Below are 19,669 nucleotides of genomic sequence, written 5' to 3'. Positions count from 1 at the left end.
TTATTCTTGTTGCCATGCGGATTGTTTAGGGCAATATCATATGTGAAATTAATAGATGTCCTGATTAAATAAAATACGTATGTATGTTCTTGTATGTTATTTCTTTTTGAAATGCAGAGAATAAATGATGTTGCGGTGGAAGCTAGCCTATCACGTCAGTTGCAGGAAGAGATACTCAAGAAGATGACTAAAGGATCGAACAACAAAAATGCTGAAAAACATAAGGAACGGCATACGAGACGCAATCAAGCGATACTACCGATGTCTAACTTAAGTGGACATTGAAGTTGTAAATACCGCCACAGTATGTTATGACTGTGGTTCGGTTTAGATCCGCATTTCCTGTAGCATAACTCTAGCTATCTCCTTTCTCGATCAATTATCTGCCTCTTCTCTTCGGCGTGATTTGTGTTGTCTACAGTAGATGATTTCTTTTAAAAATAAGCTCTTTATCTCCTCTCAAGGTTAGATAGAAAGAGAAGGGAAAAAAAGCAGAGCAAAGGATTTTTCACAAGTGTTTTTTGAGTTTCTTTTCATATTGAATCATGTAATGACTTCCAAAGAATGATGAATAAAAATATGTTATTCTGAGCATTTAGAGTTGTTTTTGGGAAGCCTGGAATCACTTACCCAAGGGGGCCCACTTGGTGAGTGTTCCTGTGCAATTGTTAAGATTAGTTTTCTTTCCCTAGCTGCAGTAGACATTCTTGCATTGACTGTTCTTGCAGCCACTGGAAACAGATCCACTAACTGTTCCTACAGCCAAACCAAAACAGAGTAATTTTTGTTTATCAACATTGAACTTAGCCAGTATTGTTTTATGAATTTATGCAAAAGTTTTCCTGTAGCCTTTCAATAGTTTCAATTCTTGCTTATCTTTTCCGCATAATGTTAGTTGCTACAGTAATGCAGAGTAGTTGTTGCAGGCATAGTTGAACTACTCGTGACTCGACTCGACTCGCCAAGCCCCTGGGAAAAAAACTCGGCGAAAACTCGAGAAAAACTCGGCAACTTAAAAACACACTTAAACTTAGTAAAAAATGCATTTTTTTTGCAAAATTTAATGAGAAGATGCATCCAATGAGTCAATAAATGATAACAAAAAAGAAACAAGCTGATTCTAGAAATATTTAAATGCAAAGTGTCTACAAAATCGCATCCTCATGAGGAATGTTGATGGCTGGAAGCCTGGAAGCAAAATAGTAAATTACTAAATAGTTTTTGTAAAAACAAAAGTAAATACATCATTACAAATTACAATTACAACTTCCTCTTCCCAACTCTAGCAAAAACTTGGGGAGAGGTAGAACTAGAGGGTCTAGACTGTCTAGTCGCATAAGTCTGCTATGGGACTGGGCGTGACTGTGCCTCCTCGCTCAGTATGGTTGATTGAGACTCATCCTCCATCCTGGATGAAGCTATGTCTCCACCTGCCTCTGGCACTAGCAATGAATCATCATCCTCATCCTCATCCTCCTCAATGTCATCCAGCCTGAAACCAAATCCACCCCCCTCCTCCATAGCCTGCCTCTCCAAATCAATGATGTCAGTGTCGAAAAACAATGGAGGTTGCTCCTGTGATGTCCAATCACTGTAAGGATCTATATCATCCAAGTCAATTGGACCACCTTCTAGTTCCTCTACCTTCTTTACGCGCAATCGAAGATTATATCGCATGTAGACAAGGTCATTGAGCCGTTTTTGCGCTAACTTGCTCCTCTTCTTCGTGTGGATTGCTTCAAATAAGCTCCAATTGCGCTCACAATTGGATGAACTACAAGGCTGACATAAGACTCTGAAGGCAAACTTTTTGAGATGTGGGGTGTTTCCACCCCAATTTTGCCACCAAGCATCTGCAAAATAAATAAAATGGAAAAGTTAGAAAGCAAAGAGAAAAGAGAAAACATAATTTATCAATCATTTTAGTCTTTAGATCCCAAAATCCAAATGGCAAATGTTATACCTGGGGTTTGAGTGGTTCTTCCTCTCCTAGCCAGCTCTAAAGAGAATAGCTTACCCCTTCCTCCCTCATAATTTTGGAGCTCACTCACAATGAGGTCTCTCTCCTCAACATCAGGTACCATCCTCTCAATGCATGTACTGAGGCCCTCCATGACTTCTCCATTCGAATCTGAGTAAGAACCCCCGAACCTAAAACGAGGGTTGAAGGAAGTACCCTGCTGCATGAATGGGTTGGTGGAGCTGATTGTTCCACCTCCTATCAACAATTTCCCAAATGGGATCAAATTTGAGCCTATCCCCCTTGTAGTAATTTTTGATAGACTCCTTGACCCTATCCATGGCCTCATAAAGATATCCCATTGGGGTTTTATCCCCATCCACCAAGTGAAGAACTCGAACCAAGGGCTTTGACACCTACAATTGAAAAATACAAATTACAAAAAGATCAAAATTTAAATAATGAAGTTACAAATTAGTAATGAGAGACTTGAATCAAGAATAACTAAAATTTAAAAATTATAATTTTGCAGTTAGTAACAACCTTCACAATCTCTGCAGCCCTTTGTGCAAATTGGCTGTCAAAGACTATGCATGCGACAGCCTCTCCTTCAGGCTTCTTTGAATAAGGTGAGTTAAGCCATTCTCCACTCACAAACATTTGTTTCAAAGAAGTCAATGCAGCAAGAATGCTTTGCAACGTCAGGAAAATCGTTGCAAACCTTGTGACACCAGCTCTCACCAAATATTTCCCTTGGGTGTGTTGTCTCATCAAATTTAGGACCCAAGGGTGATTGTAAATATATTTAGTGATCCTCCTTGCATCATCCACAACTAGAGTCACCCAATCAAGTTTTCCTATGTCCTCCAAAAGAAGGTCAAGGACATGTGTTGCACAAGGTGTCCAAAAAAGAGTGGGGTGCCTCTCTTGGAGGATTCTTCCTGCAAAAGAAGAATTTATTCTTAAGAAATATGCAACCAAGTAAAACAAAGCCCACAACAAATAAAAATATTGCTAATGCCTAAAAGTGATAATTCAAAAGGATTCTACCTGCTGACACATATGCTGTTGCATTATCTGTGATGATTTGCACCACATTCTCTACCCCCACCTCTATGATGACATGCTCCAACATTCCAGCCAATGTTTCTACATTTTTCACCTTGTTGGAGGCATCAACAGATTTCAAGAACACTACATTGTCCTTACAAGCGACCAAAAAATTGATGATGGTGCGGTTCTTGCCATCTATCCACCCATCAGAAAGAATGGTGCAGCCATAATTTGCCCATTCAATTTTTTGATCCTCCATCACTTCTCTTGCCCTAGCAACTGCATTTGTGAGCAACCTGTAAGTGCAAAGTGAAATTAGGTCTTAGTACACAATTTTGATTTAATAAACAAGAAATCTAAAAAATAATTAAAAATGAAATCAAGTGGACTATGGAGTAATTTACTAACCTCCCACTCAAATCCCTACGAGAAGGGGCCTTGTACCCCTTTCCTGCAACTATCATAGCAGTCACCAAATTCAGCCAATAAGCATTCTCCGCCACATTAAATGCAATGTTGTTGAAGTACCAAAAATCAACTACTGCAATGTCAGTTTTCTCATGTACCTCCTTATTCCATCCAGTGGCCTCTAATGATGGTTGTGCTCCAGGTGTGTTCCTGGGCACAAAATAATCACCTATCGACCCTGATCGTTGTGATGGAAGTGGAACAGTGCCAGGTACTCTACTAGACGAAGTAGAAGCAATGGGCGAGGTGATGGTGGGTTTGCAAATACGTGGGCCACGCCGAGAGCCCACTATGCCCTCAAGTGCTTCTTCTTCCTCTTCAAGGTCAATAGAAACACCTTGAGATTCAGCTATGGCTGATCTCATGGCTAGCTTTGCCCTCTCCCTTTGCAATTTCTTCTCTTCCCCAGCTGCAAGTAGGGCATTCGTTTGTCTTTTTATTTCTTCGCTGGTCCCAGAGCATGCTCTAGCATCATACCTATCTATTCCTGCAAGGTGGTATTTGAGGCGGTTGATGCCTCCATGAAGTATTCTCTCACACTTTATGCATATAATTGACCCAGAATCAGGTCCCTCATAGGCATACCTCCATGCCCCATCTCTAGCACCTCTAGGACGGGTGCCTATATATCCAGATGGGCATGGATCTAGTGGCCATTGCTCCCTTGCCATGATTAATGCTTACTTAACCTACACATACAAAGTGAAAAAAAAATTAACATTTTAGTTAAACAATTTAGCACTAAGCAAACTATCTACATTAGTTTAAATAAATTTAGACATCATTCGAAGTTTTTTTTTTAAAAGTAGGGTTTGAATTTTTTTTTTAAAACTAGATTCTTCAAAAAATTTGTGAAAATTCAACAAAACTTGTGTTAAATCTTGTGTAAATAACTTAGAAATGATTTAGACTACCTAGGAATCATTTGTAATCAATCTAAATGCAACAAAAAATAAACAAATTGTTTTAAAAAAGCATTAAAAAAAAATTAAAAAACTTACCTGGAATTTGATTTTCCCTTCAAATCCACTTGGAATCACTCAATAATCACTCCAAATCACCTTGCAAGCCCTTCCAAGTGAGTTTCCCCCTTCTCAGCCCAAAACCATATTGAAAAACAAAAAATGAATGCATTTTATGTCGTTTTCGGTTGATAAGGGAACGCGAGCGAGTTTTTGGTTAAAACTCGGCGAGTTTTCCTAGCGAGTAGAAGTCATTACTACTCGTCAAGTCCAAAAACTCGACGAGTTTTTGTCACTCGCCGAGTTTTCAGTGAGTGTGTCATCTATGGTTGCAAGAACTTAGTGCATATATAGTGCAGATCCATTTCAAGTATTACGTCCCTGGGTTGACAATCAAATGAACACTAGCTATAGAAATAGTGACTTTACCAAGTGAATGTCCAAACTTCGGGTTGAGACTTCAACTAGAGTTATTATTCTTATTGTTGGGTTGAACACAACCAATCATCAATTAAGAGATGCTTGGTATGGATAAGAGTTATAAGCCATTAAGAACCTCAAATATTCATAAGCGGGCTGTAAAGAATTTATTCAGAAATGCCCAAACTCACTAATAAATATAATACACATAGCTATTCATATGCTCTCAATCTATGGAGATAACTTTGATTCTATTTTTGGGAGAGTATCATTGCCTATCTAAATATCAACAAAAACAAACTTCTTACTACTAGTATTTTGGAGATAATTAAATATCTATAGGAGCATAGTAAATATGAGACCAGAAGGTACGTTCCTATCTATGATTGTTTTCTAAAATTTCTGCTTGACAAAAATAATTGATTAATTGTAAAGATCCTAAGTTTTCAGTCTTTATTTCAATCAGGTCTTAGAAAAATGAATTCAGAGATAGGAACCAAAAATAATTGATTAAGTGTATGTGTGTATGTAAACATTTATACCTATTATTTTCTCTTTCTCCCAATTTGCATTTTATATGGCCTAAATTAGAGATGAAAATGGGCCTTCTAGAAAAGTTGTCTAATTTGGTGATCTCATAGGCAATCTCTACCCAAGAACAAATGCCTTAAAGCTATTTATAATAACCTATTTTCTCAAAGAAATGATAGCTTCAAAATACAAAAGCAATGACTACAACACACAATGAATAAATCTAGCTATTTCATTCATAAAAGTGTGAAGAATAAATGCAATGATGTCACATTTATAGAAAATTCGACAAAACACAGATGACAGCATGCCCTTGAAGAAGTGTAATTCCCAAGGAATGATGCAACACCTTTAACTCCAAAAACGGACTGGAACTCCTATAGAAGTGGTGATACCTCACACTCCAAAAAGGACAAGCATAACTAAACCTAATAAACAAACTACACAAATAAGCTTGACCTATAGAATAATAAATACATAGCTGAAACAAAGTAAACAAACTACCCAGGTAAGCATGACCTATGGTATAATAAATGCATAACTGCACCGACAAAAACAAACCTATCATACTTTGGATCAATGATGTTAGCATACCCCCCTTGTGATCCAAGGTTTATTTGTTGTTTCTCATTCACTTTTGCTTCACTCCTAAAAGTCTTGTGAACTTCTTAACTCAACTTTTGCTTCACTTCTAGAAGTCATCTGAATTTCCTAAGTCAATCCAAAGGCTTTGTGAACATATCTTCTATTTGTTCATTTGTAGGATCCACCAGTTTCCAATATTAGACAGTCTTTTTTTCCTTTGACAATAGGGATTGATAACGGATCAAAGGAAAAACAGTGAAGTTCGTGTCACTGGGACTTAACATGCCCAAAAATGGTTTTTTAAATATTAACTTTAAATTAGAGATGACTATTAAATATTTCTATATTTGAAAAATCCTAGTAATTCTTATTTACAAAATAATGTAAATCCATTAAAAATAGATTTCAGAATCAAGTAAAATTTATATGCTACAAATATGTAATTGAACCAAACTATTACTCATGAAATATGAGCCAATAAGTTTGACTCAAAACTACGCTGTTAAATCCTAATATTAAAATCATAACCAAAAATATCATGTCCAAATGATCAAACGGTATTGAATCTATTGACAGGATCACCTGATCCAATACAAAAGGCTATCAATAAACGACCAGTCAAAGCTATGACTCGACGCATGTCAGCTTTGAACAGCAACAGGGGCACTGCCAACGGGAGTAAATATTGATTTACCACTTGATATGCAGGAGCCTCATATGCCACTAGCCCCAAATTGCTGGCTGCAAGTGCCACAAGCGTGCTCACCAATGCTCCGCTCAGTGCACTTCCAATCTTTGTCTTCTCTGACCTTGCATTGAAATCCAGACAAGAATGAATTCTCTCAGTAATACTAGAATTCAGAATTTGAAGCAAGTATTTTTGCTGGCTATTTTTGGGGTCAACTGACAAATTTTTCATGAAATTCAAAAATTAGATTCACCAATTGGTTGATTTTCAAAATTAAAGATTTGAACAAGTATTCATGTAAAACTTGAATAAACCTGTTAGAATTGCCAAAATATACATGTATTGACAACAAAATGTGTGTTTCTCTATAAATCATTAATAAATTCATGTATTAAAAAAGACTACAATTCATTGGCCGTTTTAGCGTAGTCCTTGCACTCCGATTTATGCATGCGCAAGGAGCATTTTCCTGGAGGAGGTGGTGGAGGCAATGATAAATGTAAAACAGAACCTAAGTTCATCTACAAGGCGAAACTGTTAAAAGGAAACGAGCAGCAAGGCGAGGGATGATCAAATGTCTCCTTTGTAAATAACTGGTTTCGAAAATCCAGACTCTGCATTTTAAGCCGCAATATGTTCAAGCGTGCCCAGGATTTGGGAAATCTGCACGGAGCAGACAGGGAAAACCAAAGGTGTGAAGTGAGACCCTAGATACACATTTGGTTGCAGTAATGTTATTAATGTGTCTCTGCTCGAAAGCAGGTATCCTATCTAATGCTAGAGGGACCTATTTGCCCAACAAGGATCACCAAGGTTTGGAGGAATCTCTTGCAAAAGACGCAAGGACATCAATGATCAGATTCTTAAAATTGAATTCTGTATGAAATCCCTTCCTGAAATGATGATAATGTTGGGAGGCCGTTTGGCTTTAGTAGTCCCAGAGTATTTGGCAAAACTTCTTACTCCATGATTTGCTAAACCAAATGAAGATAAGGAAGTTATTGAGGTTTAAGGTTAGGGTTTTGTACCAGATGCCAAATGCTCCGGTTGTAAGCAAGATAGACCATGTGCCCCAGTGATTTGTTGGCGCGATCAGAGGCAAATTCAGTTGCGCTTTCGTTTCAAATCTGCGTGCAAATCCGAGCACCCTACTGTTCGCGTCCTTCAATTTTAGGGGCGCATACATTTTTAGAGGTGTGCTGAGCGATACTCTATTCCGGAGTTGAGAGCAACTCGGTACTCCATTGGGATAACAAGTTTTGGCTGGAGTGCCACAAAAATGCCGAAAACAAGAGGACGCCTCCATCTCACAGATTTTGCTTTCGAACAACACTGTAAGGTGCTTGCTTTTACATAAGTACAACCCCACCAGTTTCTTAGGCGGAGTACACTTCGCGTTCCATAACATTTCAATTGAATTTCTTCCATTTTTTAGTACAGCAGATCTTCAGCCGACAGAATGGCAGTTATATTTTATACTTCCGCACTTTAAACAAGAGACGCATATGCATCACATTACTGTCCTAATGTTTTTTATTGAAGTTGGAATTTGTGAATTATTGAAGTTGGAATTTGTGAATTGTAGTAATAATAATAAAATATTGACATCATTAAATGATAATTTAAAATGTTCAAGTTTAACTGGTTAAAACATTGGGAGACGCATATGCATCACATTACTGTCTTAATGTTTTTTATTAAAGTTGGAATTTGTGAATTGTAGTAATAATAATAAAATATTGACATCATTAAATGATAATTTAAAATGTTCAAGTTTAACCGGTTAAAACATTGGGTTCTCACTATGGAGACCCAAGTTCAATTTTCAATAGGGACATCTGAAGTGGAATTCTAAGCTGGTGACTCTTGGTCTTCCATAGCTCCAATCAAAAGCTATTCAGGTTTCGGCCAATTACCAATCAAAAAAAATAATAATAAAAAATTTGAAATTATTTGAATAATATTTATAGTTATAATTTTACAAATAGTTTTGAAGAAAGTTTAACTTTGAAGCATCTATATTTAAATATTAAAACATAAAATGATTTTCCTTAGTAAGTAAACAATAGACGTGTTCCTATTAATCACTAAAATCTATAACATATTGCTTAGTTAGACAACATTGTAACAATAATAATTTCTAGATAACAAAATTAGATATGTATACTAAAAGTTTTGCAATAAATAAAGTATGTCAAATTAGAATTAAAGTTGCATGTATTTTTATAATAGTTATACAAATGTTATTGTTAATTAATGAAATATAATAATAATTATGATAACACTCTTGGAGTAGAGACGCTAAAGAAGAATGAGACAAAGAAAAAGAGGGGAAGGCTCGTGGGATCAAAGACAAAAAGAATGGGCGGAGTCGTCTTTATGAGCTCTAAGGCTACCAAGCAAAACAAGGTGGAACAATGGTAGAGAAGTTTGTTGCCATAATGCTTATGTTGTAAAATGTGAAGAAGGAAGGATGGTTAGCGTTTTCAATTTTGTTTTTGTTTTCTATTGAAGTTTAGAAATATTTATGTAAGAAGTAGGATGGGAACCACAATTTTTTGTAGAAATGTATGTAGAAATTATGGTGAATAGGATACATGCACAGGATACATGCACACTATAAATTTGTATGGATTCAGAGAAGGAGTAGCATAAACTGTGACAAGTTTTGTATGTAGAAACTATTGTGAACAGGATAGTTGTAGATTGTGAATTTGTATGGATTTGAAATAAGAGGAGCTGAAATTGTGACAAATCTTATTGAAATTTTTGATAATACTAATAAAACTACATAAGCTTTACCAATAAAAATTAAAGTAATTATGATAACTAGTATCATGTATAATTATACATGTAATAATTAATCTATATTATAATAAAAAAACATTAATAACATCTATTATTATTCATAGTAATTATTCTATTATTTATTATTGATGACTACATAATAAGTTTTAATTATTCAATTATATTTAAGTTATATATAATTAATGTATTATAATTATATAATACATTCATATATATAAATTATATTACTTTATTATTTGTTATTTATTATTTATTATTTAATAATTATATATATTATATAATAGTATATAAAAAATTAGTATATTATCATTATATAAATGAGTCAATTAAAGCTATACATTTAATCTTTTTATATGCTTGATATTTATAATTTTATGTATTTTTAAAAATATTGTTATAAAAAATCAAGTGGCTTTATCACTTATTTCATTATCAAAAGAAATAGAACAAAACAAGTTACTATTACATAATAGTGAAATGATTATAGAATACTACTTTTTTTTGTATTAAATATCAAGAGTAAAAGAGGGATTACAAGAGTATCAAGGAGGCCTAGCCTCCAACCAAAAAAAAAGACAATTAGAGAACTTAGAACAACATAACTATAAAAGAGTTGGGCAAGCCAATGCCAGCCATCGCAGAACTACAAAAAGAGTCTAAGCATAACTATCTTTGAGATACAAAAACCGCAGAAGCAAAAGGGTAAAGACAAGAGCAGCAACGCCAAGCTAGTACAGAATGTCAACGTGGGACTCCACTCATGTAGTCCATCCTTTAGATCCCTCCATCCAAACAACCTTCTTCCGATCCTGAATCTGAGCAAGCAAGCCAATACAATCAAACGAGAGAACTCTATTGTTGTTCATCTCGTTGTGTAGCTTGTTGAGGGCCTCTTCAAAAGTAATGTGGTTGTCTGTGACCCTCCTCCAATCGTATCCATCATTCATTGAATAAATAAACATAGCGGCGTGCCAGTCCTTCAGGAATCGGAGGAACTTATGTCTTTCGACATTCATCACAAAACATATATGCACAGCAATATTAAAAACAAAAATAGAAACATTAGGAAATTTGGTTAACCTATTTTAATTATTGCTTCTCATTGGTTGATGCTTTTACATTTAAAATGTTGACGTCATCCTAATAAGATTGTAGAATATTACTGATGCTCTGCCAAATGGACAAGTGTTAGATTAAAGCCTATGGTGGAATAACACACAAAAACAACAAGAAACAAGGATCAAAGTTAGTGTTATTCAACCAAAAACTAATCTAAGCAGGCATATCAAAAGAGAAACTAAAAACATGCTAAAGTATTTAACTAGGGAAACAAATATCACAAGGCATCTTCAAATGTCTTCTAACATGCTCTTGGCTCTTTCTCTTTTGTTCCTCTCCTCTCCAAGTTCCAAATTAGTGTAGCTCTCAGCAGCTTTTTCCACTGTGGATGCTTATGGAGGTTCAAAATTGTAGATGATTACTCTAAATGCTATGCAAGTATGAACAAGCTAGAAATGAGATTATTATCTAGTCTAGTGTTGATTTTAATCCAAAAGAGTAAATGTAAATGTTAAATGCTCTCTAAAATTCACTATAGATTAAATGCATACAAGTTTTCAGGATCCGGATTACGAAGAAATGGGCTTTATTTATAAGAAAAATGGAGCAATGGATGGTTGAGATTAAGTAATCTCAACAAGGGTCGGGATTAAATGATATTCAATCCATGCGATGGCTTTCAACGCAATCCCAAGATGACAAGTGTCAATATGAGATAGGTTGAGAGGAGAGGGAATAAGCATTAAATGCTTGACATGACCTGAAGGTTAACTTGGGAGTTAAGGTCAAGGTTGGGTTGAGTGAATAAATTATTTATTCAAAGAATAAAGCTTTTATCCAATGGATAAACTCTTGTGCAAAAGTAAAAGGGATAACCATGGTCAAAGCAATAAATGTTTGAGGAGACACATGAGTCATACGAGGGTTAAGTTAGGGGTCAAAGTCCCTAACCATGAGTGCAAGTGGAATTCACCATAAATGGTCATGTAAGAGCCATTAGTAGTTTGGAAGATTTTAGGGGCTAATTTGTTGAACACACAAAGCATTAAATGTTTTTCAAAGACTTTGAAGTCTTTAAGAAGTGACTCCAAGTTGCTTAGGAATGTGACAATAATTAGGGGATGGATTAGGTTAATTAGGAAGGGTTTAGAAGAATCTAGAAGGGGGTTTAGGACTGCAAGTGGATTTGGTGGGTGAGGGAAAATAGGATTTTAATTAAAATAAAATTAATTTATTTCAATTTGTGGTTGCAAGTTGCATTTGTAGGAAAATGCAAGTGGGGGGGGATTTGATGATTTAAATAAATGTTTTATTTAATTTATTTAAAAGAGGAAAAGGGGGATTTAATTAAATAAATAGAATTTATTCATTTAATTGAGTATGAATTTGGTTAAATGAATTAATTAAAATAAATTGAATAATTTATTTAATTAATAGGAGAATGTTTGAAGATGAATTAATTAAATATTAATTTAATTAACTGATGGCTAGTGGATTTTTAATCAAATAAATATGAAATATTCATTTAATTAAAATGAACAAATTTATGTGACTACGTTTGCCCCTCTTTGAGATGGTACGGTTTATTGCGTCGTTTCAAAGAAAGAAAAATAGATGTGAAGAAATGCCCCATAAAATGTTAATTTAATGGGTGGTATGCCCCCTCGAGAGATGGGCCGAAATTTTTTGAAAAATCGGGCGATCTCTTGAAAAAGAATGAAAATTGGCAGGGTGGTAGAAGAGAAGAAGTTAGCAATACTGGTGAAAAATAGAAGAAATCAGAAATAAAATGGAGAAATGGGAGGCTTGGGAAATTCACGGAGACCACAGTAGTGAACGAGGGAAAATTAGGGTTACGGTGAAGGGTTTATATGGGGTGAAAGGGGTGAAAATAGACTCATTTGCATTCGCATCCATAGTGAAATTTTAGCTCTAATAGTGACTTTTTGGAGGAGCCAGCAGCAGTCAGGATATTAGTTCCCATAACAGAGCATCGATTAGAGCGAGTCCATCGATTCTAGCAGCCAGACGACTATGAACCAGTGGTATGTGAATTTGAATTTTTTATTTTTGTGCATTTTTGATATGTTTTTAGCTAGGTCCAAGTTGAGTCAAGACAATAGCACTAAAACTATGTTTTAGCGTTGTTGTCAACTAAATTAGCGCTATTGTATAGCGGTTTTAGCGCTTTTGTCAATAGTTGCGCTATTGTATAGTTGTTTTAGCGCTTTCGTTTATTTAACACTATGGGGTAGTTGATTAAGCGTTTTTGCCAATAGTTGCGCTATTGTATAGTTGTTTTAGCGCTTTCGTTTATTTAACGCTATGGGTAGTTGATTAAGCGCTTTTGTTAGGAGATTAGCGTTGTTGTGTGCAAGATAGTGCTTTTGTGTAGGAAAATAGATGCCCCAATGTGTGTGAACAAGAATCTCTGGATGCCAATGATGTATGGATAAAGATGAGGTGAGAGTTGTTTTGGACCATAGCAGCCCTGATGAGACTTAGGTCATTAGGATAAATGTCTATTGAAGTCTAGGTGTGTCATGATTACTTACCTGTTGAGACCCGAAGATACTTGATCAAAGTATCTGTTGATAGTCTAGGTTTAAACTTAAGAAAGTTTGAAACAAAACAACTGATGATGATGCTTGATGTACTTGTGTAGGAGGATCTTCGCGTCTTACAGTTGCGCGATAGGCATCCCGCCACACAAGTGTTGCGTGATCGGTTGATAGAGGCTGAGGTGGATTGCATTGCAGCGACAGGCCTGTACGATGTGATGTATATGCCCGTGATTCGGATGAATCAAGGTTTGATTACAACATTGGCAGAGCGGTGGCATAGTGAGATATGTACATTTCACTTAGCGTAGGGAGAGATGACAGTGACTTTGGAGGATGTATGGCGCATCCTGCAGATTCCTATCCGAAGAGAGCTGGTGAGTTATGACCAACCGTGGGGGACCCTAGCAGTGCCAAGATTTTTTGAGGAGGATGTGTATATTGATGATGGGTCGATAGCCTAGGAGGACATAGCAGCCTTGTATGAGTCGTTACCGGCAGTGCTATCAGGTATTGTTGGGGGACTGTTGTGTCCAGATAGATGATCGCATGGACTTGTCGTTGGTTGGGGTCAGGTGATCGAGCAGATGATTATATAGGGGACCCGGCTTGCATGGGGACCATGCATGCTATCCCACTTATATCGGGAGCTACATGAGGTAGCATATCGAGGGATGGGCTCCTTGGGAGTGGGTATCACGTTACTACATATTTGGGCATGGGAGCATTTACCAGTTACATGACCAGCCAGTTTGAGATTCCGAGCAGTGGATTAGCCCTATGTATACATGTATGGAGGGATGATGAGTCAGCCCCACCTGGGGAAGTTAGAGTGGTGGCGGCGGGCACTGGATGACTTGGATACAGTGATACGGAGGCCATACATTGAGTGTGAGCCCTGGGAGGATGATGTGTAGGCCGTATGTTTTTATGACTCGATTCCTCATTGGTAGGACAACCTACAATGTGGAGAGGCAGTTGCCAAGAAGAGTGTTGAGACAGTTTGGGCGGAGGCAGGGATTGCCTAGTAGTTCGGGAGAGTATGCACGGGTGGTACAAGAGAGGTATTTAAGGGGGCCAGTATTACCGTATGATCGGGCATTAGCAGAGTTTCATACACTACAGGCAAGACCATGGCATATGAGGCCAGGGATGGTGGATGTTGGGGTGTCAGAGGAGTATACGCAGTATATTGTGGCTCATCTGATTCCTCGGATATCAGATCTGGTAGAGTCGATTCCAGATTTTGAGGAGGAGAGAGGATGAAGACAGAGGAGGAGAGGAGGTCGCGAAGTAGTAGGTGGATAGGGGAGAGGGGATGGTGGTGATGGAGATGGTGGTGGTGGGGATGGAGGAGGAGGAGGAGGGGGTGGTGGATTTGGAGGAGGTGGCAGATTCAAAGGTGGGGGTGAAGGAGGTGGGCAATTATAGCGGAGAGGGAGAGGTGGGCAACCATTGCAGCTATCTCAGGGACCTTTGATGTAGGGAGGTATGAGATTAGGTGATAGGGATGTAGGTGAGGGACAGGCACCTATGGAGACAGAGGAGGGAGCCACGGGAGAGGGAGTCAATGGGGAGGCACCTATGGATATAGCTACAGGTGGAGATTTGTGGGATCATATGATAGGATATTTGCATACTCACGTAGAGGATTTGCAAGCAGAGGTGGCAGCTAGAGATGTGCAGCTATTTGCGTGAGAGTCAGAGCTTATTGTGGTGCTGCGGGAGAGGGAAGAGGTCGTGGAGAGATTTGCGGCATTGCAGGAGAGAGTATGGGTGGGAGCAAGAGTAGGAGCACAGGGTCCTACTGGGGATGCGATGAGGGAGATGCAACGGGCACAGGAGGAGATAGATTATTGGCGAGGGTTATATGAGCAGGCAGTGCCAGCTAGTTAGCGAGTACTTAGCTATTCACAGATGTGGCAGGCGAGATTAGAGCGGTCTCAGAGGATGCAGAGCAGTAGTGGTGTGATGGGTCCTCCACTGAGAGATAGATCAGGTGGGGCGGGGACTAGTGGGGGAGCAAGTGGTGATGGTGGTGCAGCATCTGGTCAGAGTGGCATCTGAGAGAGCATGTTGTATGCATGTATTGTATTATTGTTATTTTGGACTATGTCTTGGATGGCTCTTGGTAGCCTATATTTTGGACATCATTGTACTCTGATACATGTATATTTGTGGCGATATGATATGATATATGAGGAGATCCCATATTTTTGTGATGATATGCATTTTGATGGCATGTATGGATGCTTATGCAGGATGATGATTTTATGATTTTATGCTTAGATGGAATAGTTGTACTTGTTTTATGTATGTGTTTATGAGATGAGTCCTATATGCATGTTTGTATGATGATTTATGCCTACATGATGTCTATATGCATGTTTTATGAATGTGATGCTAATGATGTATATGCAGGTTTATATATGTGTGCATGATGTGTTGGTGATGTAATGCCTTATGTATGTAATGCCATGATGATTATGTATGCATAATAAAATGATGATTATGATGGTTGTTTGGATTTTGATGAGACAATGAGATAATGATATGCAGTGATGTTTATGATATAATGCTTTAAATGAATGATTAATATATACATCTAAATGGTTGGTTAGATGAATGTAACAAATGTAAAGTACAAATGTTGAAATGATGATTTCTAAATGACGTATATGGATAATATATGAACCTATGTGGAAACAAATGGTTTGGTTTATGAGTCTAAATGGTAAAAAATATGACGAAGTGATGATGATAAGGCAACGATAATGCAACTCATGGGTAACTGCACCTTAATGCAATTAAAAAGTAGAATGAATGCATTTTTATAACGAATCCTAAATGAAATAAAATAAATGAGTACAAAAATATACTAAATGGATAAATGAATTCACTTAACTAATTGATAGATAAATAAATGTATGCAACGATAAATGATGATAAATGATAATTGGTAACTGACACTAAATGAATGCATAATAATGGCTAATACAATCAAGGACAATTTTATCATATGAATGAATCTAAATGTCATGATTTTGCAATGATGAAATGATATAATAAGACTAATGTCAATAAATGATAATGAACTATATGTAACTTATACAACTAAATGATATGAAATGTACTAAATGCAACTAAATGTAATGATGATGATATGATCATGATAGATGAATGCAAGTTTGTTTATGACTTTGCATGATGTACTAATGATGTATCAGAGTACTTTGTCGCGATTGTATCCAAGACCAGCTCAATTTTCACATAACTGCTCACATTAACTTTGTTCACACTTGCATACAAAACCATGCATATGAATAATGAATGAGTAAATGGATGGGCGATATGGAACGGAATGCAATATAAACAGATGAGATGGAATGATGATCCATAGTGCTTTATTTTCATCATTGAGCTTTAAAATGTTGTAAGAAAATGCAAGCAACTTGACATAATGATTCAAAATGACCTGAGTATTTCTTACATGAATTTTGATATAGCAAGTTAATACAAGCAACTTGATATAACGGATCAAGTTGTCCTAAGTATTGCTTGCGAAACAGACAAGGATTATCTCCTTTCATGCATGACTTGGAACGTCCTCGATATTTTGCCGATCATATCCTGAGACAAGTTCATACCATAGTCAGAGATAAACCATTATCGAGTTTGGATGAGGCAGTAGGAACCAAGGATGGAGCATTGTACCCGCTAGTAACAACATATATAAAGAATAAAGAATATGGATCCTCGATAATGGTTCATGCTCATATGGTCGAGGTATACGCTGTAGTCAACAAGCTGTAGTGATCTATGACTGTATTTCGCACAAGATCACGCAGCTTAGTGAACTTCCCACGTAGACACCATTAGGACATGCCCCAGTACTTCATCGGAATAATTTGCAGAAGATACACAAACAATGTTGTAGGAACCTAATATGAATAAATAACCCACAAATCAACCAAATATTTAATAGCTTAAACAAAATTTTCTTGTCAAAGAAAAATGTCATCTTGTCTTTGTTTCTTGGTAAAGAAGGGTGTATCCTTGTTAAAACAATTTGTGTGTTTGATGTTGATTGTTTGGTTGATCGGATAAGTGGCCATCGTTGGAGTATTTCACAATGTTTGTTTGGTATCTGCTTTGAAAAAAAAGTATGTACAAGGCATTGCCATGTTTTTGATTGTTTGATGTTTTATCATGTTTTTGGATTTTGTGAGATAGTTTTGAATGTTTTTGGAGTTTTTGTGATTGTTTTGAATGTTTTTGGATTTTGTGAGATAGTTTTGAATGAAGAACTCAATGAATCACAAAATAATGTAGAATCCACTTCCATCAACTAGATTAAGGGCATTGCCCCTAGTTTTAGACATGACTATGAAAAAGCGGGATTCTAGACGCGTAAAGTACTATCCTGGATTGCAGATCAATAACTAGCCATGACTTTGGACAGATCGATGAGTGAATGAAATGAATGTGATTGCAACAAGTCTGAAAGACAATGGAGCCATAGCCTGTACGAGTGGCGTCGGTTTGCCAGGTTTTCACCATCGTACTTACCCAAGTTGTCACCAGAGTGGTTGTTCACCATTTGGATGCATGATTTTACTATTTTGATGTTTTTGTATTTTCTTTAGGTCATTTATCTTAATGTTTTTGGTGTTTTTCTGGTATGTATGGGAGCCTGACGCTTTGTGCAGCTTCTATATAAAACCGTTTGAGGTGCATGTTGTTGATCAGGTCTACTAGTGGTTCTCCTTCACACGTAGCCAACTGATATGCCCCAAACCCAAATACAACAGTGATAACATATGGACCCAGCCAATTTGATTCAAACTTTCCCTGATGTTCTTAGTTCGGTTGGTTACAAGGATTTTCTCAAAGAACAAGATCACCTACCTCAAATGTATGATGTCTAACCCGATGATTATAGCTTCTGCTCATGCGTTGTTGATAGGCCTTGAGGTGATTGTATGCAGCTTGTCACTTCTCATCAAGTAGCTCTAAATCTTGAAGATGAGATACTCTGTATGCTTCATCATCTATAAGATTATGCAAGGAAACCTGTAGAGATGGTATCTTGACCTCAATAGGAAGGATAACTTCCGCACCATAGACCAGTGAGTAGGGAGTTGCGCCTGTAGGGGTTCGAATGCTAGTTTGATATGCCCATAGTGCTGGATTCAATTGAACATTCCAATCATGACCGACATCATTAACTGTCTTCTTAAGGATTCTTAATATGTTCTTGTTTGATGCTTTGGCTTGACCATTTCCTTGTGGGTAATAAGGAGTGGAAAAGTGGTGTTGGATGCAAAATTTCTCACAGAGGTCACGGACATCTTGATTTTTGAATGGAAGTCCAATATCTATGATGATGGACATGGGTACACCATATCGGCAGATGATGTAATTAAGGATGAATGAGGTGATCTACTTGTCGGTGACTTGGGTAAGTGGAACAACTTCAATCCACTTTGTGAAGTATTCGGTAGCGGCAATGATGAATTTATGGTCGTTGGATGAAGATGGATGAATTTTACCCACAAGGTCAAGGCCCCATTGACAAAAAGGCCATGGTGTTGTGATCGGTTGCAATTCTTGTACTGGTGCATGTATCAGGTCTCCATGAACTTGACATTTCTTGCATTTTCAGACAAAGTAATAGGAGTCTTTTTCCATAGATGGCCAATAGTATCCAGTGCACAGGAGTTTCTTGGCTAGTGACAAACCGCTTGCATGAGTTCCACAAATTCCTTCATGTACCTCTCCCAAGGCCTTTGTTATCTCATCTTGTTCTAGACATCGAAGGAGAGTACCATCAAGACTACGTCAGTATAGGGTTTCAGCAATAATGGTATATCGAACTATTTGGCGAATGAAGGTTTTACATTGGTTATTCAATTGGTTAGGAGGAAGTGTGAGATCATGGAGGTAGGTGTAAAACTCACCGTACCATGGGGATTCAGAACCGATAAGGCGACATATCATCTCAGATTCGAGGATATAATAAGCGAGAATCCAAAGCTGTTTGACCAAGAACTTGTAGCATGTTGAATTCTATGGAAGATCTAGAAGAGATGCGATAGTAGCCATAGCATCAGCAGCTCGATTCTGATCTCTAGGTATCTGCTCAAAGGTTATAGTAGTGAATGATTCCTTCAATTTGTCTACCATTTGTTTGTACAACATGAGTTTGTCATCCTTGGTCTGATATTCATCTGTTGCTTGCCGAATGACCAATTGGGAGTTGCCATATACTTGTAGTTCTTGTAACTTCCATTGTAGGGCTAGTCTGAGTCCTGTGATCAAGGCCTCACATTCAACTATGTTGTTTGTGCGTGGAAATGTGAGCCTGTAAGACTTCAAGATGCTGTCACCTTGAGGTGTGACAAATAGAATGCTTGCCCTCGAGCCATGTCTAGTGTATGAACCATCAAAGTATAGTTTCCATGGTTGTGTTGTTGTGATCATGAATATCTCTTCATCTGAAAAATTGGAAATGAGAGGATGATCGCCTATGAGTGGTGCATCGGTCAACTGATCTGCAATGACTTGTCCTTTG

The 19,669-nt window shown here is 37.2% G+C and overlaps 2 protein-coding genes across 4 annotated transcripts in view; both read right to left on the bottom strand.

The window, feature by feature from the left end:
- The window catches only part of LOC131038906 (uncharacterized), a 77,958-nt gene extending 69,848 nt beyond the window's left edge, over positions 1 to 8,110 (bottom strand). Inside the window, exons 1-2 of one of the 3 annotated variants that reach the window (XM_057971481.2) lie at positions 7,696 to 8,110; positions 6,562 to 6,788 (exon numbers count right to left, since the gene is read on the bottom strand). In XM_057971481.2, coding sequence (XP_057827464.2) covers positions 6,562 to 6,788; positions 7,696 to 8,075 — 607 coding nt within the window. In that variant the 5' untranslated portion in view covers positions 8,076 to 8,110. The remainder of the gene's footprint in view (positions 1 to 6,561; positions 6,789 to 7,695) is intronic. The other 2 variants (XM_057971479.2, XM_057971482.2) reach the window with 2 other exon arrangements.
- On the bottom strand, positions 1,107 to 4,222 carry LOC131038907 (uncharacterized). Its single transcript, XM_059218572.1, has 5 exons — positions 3,422 to 4,222; positions 3,011 to 3,309; positions 2,504 to 2,901; positions 1,964 to 2,376; positions 1,107 to 1,853 (listed from the first exon to the last, which is right to left on the bottom strand). The coding sequence occupies exons 1-4, from the start codon at positions 4,150 to 4,152 to the stop codon at positions 2,152 to 2,154; spliced, it is 1,653 nt and encodes a 550-aa protein (XP_059074555.1). The 5' UTR covers positions 4,153 to 4,222; the 3' UTR covers positions 1,107 to 1,853; positions 1,964 to 2,151.
- Positions 8,111 to 19,669: the final 11,559 nt, after the last annotated feature.

Source organism: Cryptomeria japonica, chromosome 1, assembly GCF_030272615.1.
Source record: "Cryptomeria japonica chromosome 1, Sugi_1.0, whole genome shotgun sequence".
Taxonomy (NCBI): domain Eukaryota; kingdom Viridiplantae; phylum Streptophyta; class Pinopsida; order Cupressales; family Cupressaceae; genus Cryptomeria; species Cryptomeria japonica.
This window is presented reverse-complemented; position numbering and strand designations above follow the sequence as displayed.

Excerpts from the sequence above, each read along its gene's own strand:
- LOC131038907 (XM_059218572.1), bottom strand. The coding sequence starts at position 4,152 with ATGGCAAGGGAGCAATGGCCACTAGATCCATGCCCATCTGGATATATA. Across the intron at positions 2,902-3,010 it reads AACAGCATATGTGTCAGCAG|GAAGAATCCTCCAAGAGAGG; the intron begins GTAGAATCCTTT and ends CTTCTTTTGCAG. Across the intron at positions 2,377-2,503 it reads GGGCTGCAGAGATTGTGAAG|GTGTCAAAGCCCTTGGTTCG; the intron begins GTTGTTACTAAC and ends TTTCAATTGTAG.